Here is an 11,138-nt window from a genome sequence, read left to right as displayed (position 1 = left end):
AAAATTTCGCCTTTGGCAGTGAATACGGCAAAACGGTTCGGTTTTTGCGCTTTTTGCATAAATAACAAATGATGTATCTTGAAAAGTTCTACAAAAATGAAGAAATAGTCTATGGCCTTAAAACGACTCCTTCCTCCCAAAAATGGGCAAAAACCATCATTTTTCAAAAACATGCACAGGGTGTCCCAAAAGTGTAAAAATTTGTAAAATAGGCAAACATTATTGTTATTAGTCAAAATCTGTATCTATATGACAGTTTTAAGTAACTTAAAAATAGAAAAAAAAATTTAAAAAAAAATAATTTTTTTTCTCTTTTTTTGAAAATACAGGGTGTCCAAAAAATAGGAAAATATTATCTGGTCAGAAAACACTGTAAAATTAGAAGTTTTGGCCAAAATAGCATTATGTGCGCTTTTTACATGAATAATCATTTTGGTTATAAAATGTATAGGTTGGATGTAAGATTGATGAAAAAAATTAATTTTTAAAATTGTGAAAAAAATGGGTGTTTTTTAAATTTTTGTTACCTACCTTCATAGATAGCTAGATATCTAGACATCCAGGGACTCTGAAACTTTTTTTGGCCATCCAGCATCCTTGAATCACCCAACGGACCAAAATATAGAGTATTAACAAAATCGGAGAGGTAGTGCAGAAAAGTGGTATATTTGGCAAATAATGCACCGACTATAAAAATCTTACAAACAAAAAAACCTTACTACTTTATATAGTAGGACTTTTTCTTATTATGTGTCTCATCCCCCAAGAAAATGGCTTAAAACCATCGCAGGACCATTAGCTATATTCCCCGAAGAATAGAGCAAAATCGGTTACTGAGATCCTAAGCTTCAGACAGACATCTTTCTACTTTGTATTTTAGATATACAAATACCTCCAAAACAAGATTTAGATTTATCTTTTCTTTTAACTTGATAATAATGTAATTATTGGTATAATTTTGGCAGGAGATGGCATACAATCAAATTTATACAGTTATGCTTCCTTTTATTAGGTTAACCTTGTTTAATGTATAGGGAACAGGGATAAATATTGGGCCATCTCAAAAAACGCCTATCTCAAAAAACGCTATCTCAAAAAACGCCTATCTCAGAAAACGCCTTTTTTTAAAATATTTTTTTTTAAATAAAGCCCTATTTATAACTAGTATTCAATAGAATAATAAAATACTTGTCATTAACTATGGAAAGTAAAATCTAACAAAATGTTGAATTGCCTTATAATTTATAATAATTATTCTGAACTAATTTTTAATTTTGATGAACAGCCGTTATTCTATTATATAAAGTAGTAAGGTTTTTTGTCTGTAGCTCAAGATATATATAACTACTGAACCGATTGAGTTCTTCATTCTATGAAGCCTTCACATAGGTCCCAGTGTTGGTTTTAGGCTATTTATGTTTTCAAGCAATTGTACAGATTTATATTAGAATTCACCAAAAAAATTAGTATGGTTATTAGTATTTGATTCAGTTAAGTACTGCGTAATATTAAAGATTTTAAATATTCAGTAGTTACGTCATTTGCGTGATATTGTTAGTGAAAAAAAGAGGAAGACGTAGTTAGTGTCGTCATAAAATTGATTAATAAAATCTCAGTGCAAAGATTAAAAAACGAACAAACCAACATTAGAAAATTGTAATAGCTTTACTTCTAGAAAATTTATGGAAGAATAAAATAATTGAATCGATTTAAAACACTGTATCAACATCTAAAAAAATAAAAGTTATTTTGTAATGAATATAGAATATACTATAATGTCATATACATCTCTTTGTGCCTGAATTATATTTAAATGTCTGAATATCTGCACAGGCTAGTTGGGTATGAAGGATCTACTAAGCTCAATTTTTCCCTGGAGTTCAGAACATTTCAGAATACTGGTCTGATCCTCTATCATAAACTAAGGTAAGTTAATGGATATAGTAGATATGGATATATTGACAGGGAAAAGTTAGGTTGCTAATATGGACCTAATTTATTGGTCAATTCGTTCATTCTGTAAGATGCGAGGGGTTGGGGGTAAAGGTTGTTTTTTTTGTTATTTTAGCCAGCCTGACTGAGAGACCGATGGACCAAGTTAATTATATACTGGAAGCTAAGATGTACATGAATTCTTTGACAAAAATTTCAGCTGTCTATCTTAAACTACATTCGAGAAAATAACATTTTCGTTGTTGATACTGACGGACGGACGAGCAGATAAATTATAGAGTAGCTTAGTAACTAAAACATATTTTTAATGTTTCTATGGTTTAAGCTATACTTGATTTTAACCTCGATTTTCTGCGGTATACTAAAGATATCAACAGCAAAACTTTTTGACAATCTTAAGCCCCTCTGCAACAAACTATGTAAGTTTGAAAACTTATGGGGCTAGACTAAAACAAGAACTAAAAGGTCCATAAAAGCGCAGCAAAAATTATACATATATTATTGAATATTAAGGTCTGTGTAGTAATAGTTATTTATTACATCATATTATAGGCAGCCTTCGCGGAAATAAAATGACAAATGTTAATATAAAACCAGTTTTGCTAGCCCCGAGGGACCAAATGCATAGGCTAACAAAGCTAATATTGATATTTTATTAATATTCGCAGAAAACTGGCTGTAAAAAGATATGATACATGATTTTTCATGAGGGATTAGAACCTGTTCTAATTAAGCGGATATTTAAAACCATCTTGAAAAGTATATAGAATTTCAGACACAACGTAATATCAAAAACACAATTTTTGTAATAAAATAAGGATGACAACATCCTTAAAAGCGAAAATAAACACATAAATTACATTAATACAAACAAACATTTGTAATATAAGAGATACATTTCAATTTTAATAAAATATGTTCTCAGAAGTTTTTCTCTGTGATGCAAAATGAAAGGATTGCTGTCTGCTGAAAGTGTTTATTGATACAATGATAATCTATAGATCTGTTTTATGCAGTATGCATAGATTTTTAAAATTTAAAACAAGGACAAATACACTGCGAAGCCCTTTATTATTTTTCAACATAGGACATCAATTTACTTGTTTTTGGATACTGCTAAAAAGACGATAGTTAAAACCAAAAAGAACAAAAACACGTCTTAAAACATGCGCTACAGACCATCAGACTTTTTTTGCATATGTAAAGAAACGTATCTTCTGATTTTTAGAAATATAACTTAAGTGAAAACAGGTAGAAAACTAAAAATAATCATAATTTTAAACAGTTTGACTTTAACAAAACAAGCGTTCTTCTACATTTGTTTTAACTTTCATAATTTTTAATGTTCGTTTGCCCTAACATTTTAGAGCCTTGCTTTTATGGATTTTGCCATCCTTGTTGTATATATAGGTTCACTTATTTCATACCTATTTATCTATCTATGTTTTTAGTTCTGATGGCTACGTGAAGGTATCTCTGGAGGGTGGCCAGGTGGCCACCAGGATCCAGTACTTGGATACTAAACCTCTCCAGCTTATTTTCAATCAGGTTAACTAATATTTTCATATGAAAGTAACAGGATGTTTGTCTGTATGTCTGTTTGTTTGTACTAAGATGGTTGTCCTCGAAAGTGTAGCTTCTTTTATGTCCAGGGGAGGTTTATAACTATTTTTGGCGAGGGTTCCTACACTTCCACCCCCAAGAAAAATCGTCATAGGAGAAATAACTAAAGCTAAAGGCTTCTATTCGATACTTTTAAAAAATGGAGCTACTCCACAACTAGTATAAGTCTGCCTCTACATTCTAAACTATGTCTCATCTTTCAATAGATATTAATTATTGAGCCGACCTTAGATAAATATCCCCAGGGTTTGTTTAGCTTCCGGAACTAAAAAGTATAAAATTTAGCTTGTTGATGAATTATTAATTTCATTGGATTTTCCTTCTAAATTGTCACATTGCATTGGACTAAATTAATTAAAGTATCTAAGGGAGGGAGGGGGCAATGATGCTTGAATTAATCTACATCCCTTTCTTTAAAAAAAAAGATAGATTACCCTTAAAAGAAATAAAAATTGAGAGAAAGATTAATTCAGGATTATCCATCACACCCCCCCCCCCTCCCTCCGCCGTATTATATGTTTGTGGGGGGATGGGGTTGACCCTTTTTAAGATACCAAAAACGTAAGTTTTCTAAAAAATAGAGATAGATAGTGCTACAACCAACCCTCTAAACTAACAAACAGACAAACATCCAACTACTATGTTTTGTCACATTATGAACCCATTGTGCCTACTTGTCAGATGAAGTTAATAGGATGAAAAGTGATATTCCTACCAAGGAGAAAGGGATGGGCATTCTTGGACATTATTAACACTTTAATAATGAGGTCTACAAACAATCATATATAGCTGTGACTCATTTATTTGGCGATTTCACACAAAATACATTACTGAGCACTGATAACTTTGCCTATCCTTATTTTGGGTGTTAGTGCAGTCAAACATCGTTAGGGCCCCCTTCCCACACGGGTTAGAAATAGCAAAAAAAATAAATCCCATCTTAATTCAAAAAACTATAAGTGAACAACATGTAATTTGTATGAAAGCACCATTTATCGTAAGTGCAGACAACCACACACATATAAAAATGAATTAATACACGTTCACCACAGCCACGCGTTTTTTTGCCTTTTTTGGTATGGGATATATATGTTGACTAAGCGAGCATCTTAACCCTTAAATCAAATAATTTCCTTCAGCAAATTTAACTATCAATATATTTATGTATTATGTTTGGGGAGGGAGAGGATTTTTGGCTGTTTATTACACTAGTCCCCAAAATTTTATTATTACGTTTTTTTATTCGTTGGCTTGACTAATTGGGAACTTTTATTGAATTTTGATTTGTTAGTTCATTAAGTGTCCAAACTTTAAATCACTATTTGCAATTTATAAAAGAGTAATTTTGTGTGTCATCATTAAAGATGTATATTAATTTATATGCCATTGCCTTATCCCTTTATATCCCTGATGTATAAATGTATAGAAATTTCATATCATCAAAGTAAATTTTTATTTTCACATAAATTTAATATTCTCTTTTTACCAAGAAAATTCACTCTTCCTGTTTCTTTTTATAACTATCTATCTATCTAGCTAGCTGAATATATCCTACAATATAAAGTAGTAAGGCTTTTTTGTCTGTAGCTTAAGATTTCTAGAACTGCTGAACCGAAATATTTCTCTTTCGCATATGTCCTGCTATTATTTAAGGCTAATTTGTATTTCAGATTCAAGTCTTGGGTTGTTTTATGCTATTCTTCTACCCTTCCCTTTTAGATGCTAGAGGCGCAGCCGCTGGTCTGTCATATTTTTTCTATTTTTATATCTTTTTTCTATCAATCTTTGTTTTTCTAATACTTTTATCTTTGATTGTCCTATCGATTTCAAATTTTGCATGGTGATTCCTTTAGTAGTTAGGTACAATTTAGAAAGCGTAGCAACTCTATAATCATTACCAAAATATCCGTACGTCCATTTTAAACATATTGATTTTTTTACTTTTTTAAATAGCTTTTTTCGTTAATTTAGGCATGTTAGAATTGTCCTATCGATTTCAAATTTTGCATGGTGATTCCTGTAATAGTTAGAAAGCGTAGTAACTCTATAATCATTACCAGAATGTCCGTACGTCCATTTTAAACATGTTGATTTTTTTACACTTTTAACAACAAATTTGTATGTGACCTAATTATCCGATTGGTCTGATTTTTGGTATACTGATTCCTGGGACAACAAAGTACAATATTATAAGCGAAGCAACGCTATAATCAAGTCCTAAAAATGTAAGTATGTCCATAATCATTATCCTGTATCAAGCAGTTTTTCAACAAATTTACTTACAATTTTGCTTTGACTCTTATACATTCGCATTCTGATTATTCAGTTCTGACATTATACAAGTGTTAATGTCCGTTTGTCCTACCGTTTCAGAGCTTCGCTTTTATGAATGTTGTCATCCTTGTTATTTATCCAATCATCTATCTATCTCTCTTTTTTCTATTTTTGTATAACTTTATCTTCCTCTCTCTATAATTTTTTATATCTCCTTATCTTTGCATATATCTATTTGTGCCTATCAATCTAATATTTTAAATTATCCATCTAAGTTTTGATATCTATCTATTTGTTCTACCTCTCCCTCTTTTCCCCATTTCAATTAATTTCCCTTTTTACTTTTATTCTGTACAAATATGAATTTAAAATTTACTTTTTGCAAAATATTTCAAACTTTTTCATGAGTTTAATAGATAAAGATAGATAGCAATTTTCAGGGTTGGGACAATGGTACCCTCCAATTATGAAAAACAAAAATACCCTTTTATGTAGACTACACTTATAGGTGAATGCCAATTGTTTGTACAACCCAATCTAGATTCAATATTACTATCCACATCTTTTTAAAGTAACAAATTGTAGAATAAGTTTACAAACTTCGGAGGGCAATATCATTGACGATTGTCCCCTCCTGCCCTGGAAATTTTTTTAAGAACATCACAACTATGCAATACATAAAAAGTATAGAGAATAGTTATTATAAATGAAAGTATATCAGGAATAATTATCCTGTATTTAAGCGCTTCATTTGTTAAATGTATGATTTTTTTGTTTGTTTTTGAGCTATTAATTTTTCTTGTTAAGGTTGTTGTCATCCTTGTTAGAATCCTAAATCTCCTCGTAACACTTTATATTCTTTAACTAGAGGCTGCTCCCCCACCTAAAATAGAAAACCCAACCAGTTCAGTATCTATTGAGCCCTTAAGCGTCAGACCCCTTCTACCTTCAATATTTTTTTAATATATAGATTGTACTTCCGTTTCTTTAAAAAAACTTTTATTGCATATTTATTAGATGAATAGGAATATATTCTTGGAAGAGTAGATACCTCATTTACTAAAGCCTCTACGCTTACAAATGTTCAATATCATTCTTTTTATCTTAAATTATTCAGAGATAATGAACAATAGATTTTTTACCCAATAATGATAAATTAAATTACCCCTTATGAAGTTAAGATTATTTCTGGAAAAGCTTTGACACAGTTAGTTTGTTTTAGCGGATTAAGATTTACATTTGTTGTCCACTCTCTCTGGTTTTTTTGCTTGAATAGTAACCTCTTCATAGACTTAAAGGGGCTTTCTGGAATTTGTTAGACTTTTTTGGGAGAGTTGGGGGGTCATATTCTAGGTAATTCTTAAAAAAAAAACACAAACGTACCAGCAATTATTTATGCTATTTGCTTTGGTTATGAAAAAACCTTTCACTTAGGATATCTTTTTATAGGAATTTAATTCTATGTAGGTGTATTTAAACTGTCTTACCTTTTTGCTCACATCTCTACGCGTAATAAGTTGATTGAGAGTCATGTGATATCAAATTAATAATTATTTAATTATTTTTCAGAATATGAGTGATGGAGAGTGGCATGCTTTAGGGAAACATCTCATTTTTAAAGAAATTTTATCATGCTAGTAATAGGATGTTTAATTGTCTGTTTTACTTACTATAACTTTCATCAAAATGGATTATGAACTTTTATACCTGCTATTAAAGGTAGATGTATAGAAATTAGTTTTTATATGACCAATGCATCATTTGACAATTAGCTAAATTTATCAATTCACTCATTTCGTATTAAAATAAAATATAAATTAAATGAACAAACTAACAAACCAACACAATATTTATAAAGTAGATCCGCTGCCTCCGAGAGAAAAAACTGCACTGTTATTAAAAATTTCACTTATATAATATAGTTTCATAGAAAATTGCAAAAATTATATTTATGACTTATTCATTTTTTACTAAGAAATATTTCTAGAGATAAAGAGATATATATTTATTTTTGAACAAGGACAATTACTTCGAATATTAACGAAGCTCCCTAAAAAATAGAGAATAAGTAGATAAATTTAAATGTAGAACTAGTTTTTACTACCTTTTTGACGGACAGACAGACGGAGTATATTGGAACTATTTAGGGAAAACACATCAGGAAATTATATCTTTGCAGTCGATTAAATTACATGACTAAGTGATGTGTAAACTGTATACTCAACTCATTGTTATGGAGAATCATTAGACAAAAATTAAGCCAACTATCCTAAATACCAGCTGAAAAAATCACAAATGTTTCAGGCAAAAATTTGGAATTAATTATTGAAAAGTTTTGCAGTGTTGATATAAATTTTTTGGCGTTAATTTTAATTCACTTGCTGCCTGAAAAATATAATAATATTAGAATTATTTATTGCAGTATTGCGAACCATGCAGTGTCAGGGATAAGTATTCATAAATTACTACTTCTGTATATTGAAATTATTGGTTGAAAAGTAAGTCGACAGACGATAAAGAGAATGTTTATAAAACTTTGGGTACCAGTACAATAAACATCTAACAATAAATGTGGAAAGCTGTTATGTCAGACACATGATATAAATTATCTAGGTTATAAAATGACTAGTAGAACTCTCAGACAAATCTTTACAATTAAAGGGTTAGTTGTATGCAATGTTCACTTACAAAATGAGTTTTAGGGCCAGTAGGCGTCTATTGGTTAAAAGAAACAAAACAGATGTATTACCTCAATATTTAGAGGTATAATCATTTTTAAAGTTGAAGGGATCTATATTATAAACACAAACTTTATATAATTTAAATTAATAAATGTCTGTCCTTGCGTTTGATTGCAACTGCAATTGTTTATTTTTGTGGCCGGTTCTTCAAATGCTTGTAGCAGCATAATTACACTACAATTTAAATCTTAAATAATTTACTATTATGATGTGATTCGCCTATATTTCTATCTTTGTATGTTTGTGAATTTCCATGAATAAAAATATTTATAGATATTGCTTTTGAGAATTATACAAAAAAGTAAAGTTACAAAAATGTAATTTTTAATTTCGCAATTTTTTGGGACAATTTTTGCAAAAGTAACGCAGCAATTAACTTTGTTAAAGAACCCTTAATTTTAATAAATGCTCCTTACACAAAGTAGTAGCAAATGTATTTTACTTTGACTGTAAAGTTTAGATCGAATTAGATTTTCTAGCTGTTGTTCATGTAGGTATCATATTTTGCTTACATTATTTTACTAAGACGCTTAATTTATCATAAAACTATGTTGTTTGTCAGAATACATCTTGTATGATTCCGAATTGCTCAAAAACTTTTTTGTTTGTTTTGTTAAAACATAAAGATACAGTAAAAGTTATGAAATTTTGCTCTGTTTTTGTAGCAGCCGTAAATTCAATTTCTTGCAGATTTTAGGAGATACTGTTTTTGCAGTTTTTAGGAATTTACAATTCTAACTGAAACATCTACTTCAATATGCAGTGTGCTTTTATTAATGGAACAAAAGTATTGTTTTTAACCCACCTACCATTGACAGAATCCATAAGCAATATCTTATTTTCTTCATTGGTTTGGGGATTTTTGTACTTATAAAAATATTTAATAGTTTTCATCAAATTATGCATTAAAACAAATAACAAATTCCAAGGTTATTATACTGACTAAATAACATTTAAATTGCAGCTAGGTCCCAAATGGCTGGCAGTGCAATATCTGTTCCCTTATCAGATGAAGCATTATTCTTATAATAAAGTAACAGGATGTTTGTGTGTTTGTATGTCTGTTTGTCTGTGTGTTTGTGTGTTTGTATGTTTGTACCGAAGGATCTCGCTAACCGCTGAACCGATCGGGTTCTCCTTAACAGGGTAGCTTCTCATAGGTCCTGGGAAGGTTTATAACTATTTTCTTGGGGGGGGTGGGACACCCCCAACCCCCCAATAAAATGAATTTATTTTTTGAATTTTTTTAACTAAAATTAAAAATGAGGGGGGTCACCCCTCCCTAAAAAAAAAAATTTTCGCCCCCCAACAAAATTTTGTTTTACCCTTTTAAAATCTAAAATAAGAAATTGAATTATTAAATTCGACTCTCTCCTCCTCAAGTGCCCCTAGAGGCCTCTAGGGGCATAGCCGATGGTTTGTTATAAAGAAATCGAAAACAGCTTTTTTGATATTATCTACTTATTTTATTTATGATAAAAGTATTTTGAATATCATTGTAATGGTGCAGACAGTAATTCTTTAAGCAAAACGAAAATATAAAAAAAAAGGAAGATAAAAAAATAAAATATTGTAAGAAATTTTAATTAACATTTGTATGTTACAGCATGTATAAGCTAATCAGTATCAGATTTCAAATAACGCCAATCAGATAACTTAAAAATTCAAATCAATGTCTAAATCTTTACCTAATCCGACAATCTATATTTTCAGAACTATATTTTTGTACTCAAGCAGGTTTAAATTTGATCCTTATGTGAGTCTGAGCCACCAAGCCCTGTTAAATTATCATAGCCAATCAGGGCCCAACTTTATATAATTCACCACACAAAAAAAGATGTTTGATGACACCAGGTTTTTATCTTGATGGAGAGGAGGGAACTTTGACATTGGATAAAGAATCTTTGATGACCACACTTGTTAGAGATGTAAGAACAGGTGACTTTGTTTAAGATTTTTCTCTACAGAGAAAGATTTTTCTATATACAAAAGGAGATGAGAGTTCAGTAAGATGTCTTTAACAGGTATACAGAATTGTTAATATTAAATGAAAATTAAATCGATCATTTCAATTTTTGTTTTGACAAGTTTCTAACAAAAATAAACCATAAGCAAACATACATAATATGTAACATATTTTATAAAACAAATAAAGTGATTTTAACCAAGACAGATTATCATCGAAAACATTGGTTTTAGCCAAAAAAAAACGTATAAAAAATGAATTTCACTATAAAATATTATATTTAAAAAAATGTTCTTTGTTGACTTTTTTAACAAAAGAACTATTTTTTTCTTGCATTTCTTCAAGAAATGCTTCTCTAAACTCCATTTTTAAAGTTTATTTGTAAGTCATAAAAAAAATAAAGTTTATTAAGAAAGTTATTCTTACAGCAACTTTCCACAAAATTTTGATAAAAATATCAATGAAATGCTGCTTTAGTTTTGAAATTATTTTTCCTTGTATTATGAAAAAAGAATATGTTATGTGTCATCCTTGAATTCTTATTTCAAAACCAAACAATGAACAAGTTACAATTTCTCAAA

General features: G+C 29.8%; 1 protein-coding gene across 1 annotated transcript in view; it reads left to right on the top strand.

Moving 5' to 3' along the window:
- Nucleotides 1-1,813: 1,813 nt before the first annotated feature.
- Nucleotides 1,814-11,138, top strand: part of LOC145333238 (neurexin-4-like) — a 52,092-nt gene continuing 42,767 nt past the window's right edge. The window contains exons 1-4 of the mRNA XM_080178375.1: nt 1,814-1,926; nt 3,405-3,501; nt 7,420-7,451; nt 10,447-10,529. Coding sequence (XP_080034501.1) covers nt 1,814-1,926; nt 3,405-3,501; nt 7,420-7,451; nt 10,447-10,529 — 325 coding nt within the window. The remainder of the gene's footprint in view (nt 1,927-3,404; nt 3,502-7,419; nt 7,452-10,446; nt 10,530-11,138) is intronic.

Source organism: Acartia tonsa, chromosome 12 (assembly GCF_053477335.1).
Source record: "Acartia tonsa isolate MP-2025a chromosome 12, ASM5347733v1, whole genome shotgun sequence".
In the NCBI taxonomy this organism is placed as follows: domain Eukaryota; kingdom Metazoa; phylum Arthropoda; class Copepoda; order Calanoida; family Acartiidae; genus Acartia; species Acartia tonsa.
This window is presented reverse-complemented; position numbering and strand designations above follow the sequence as displayed.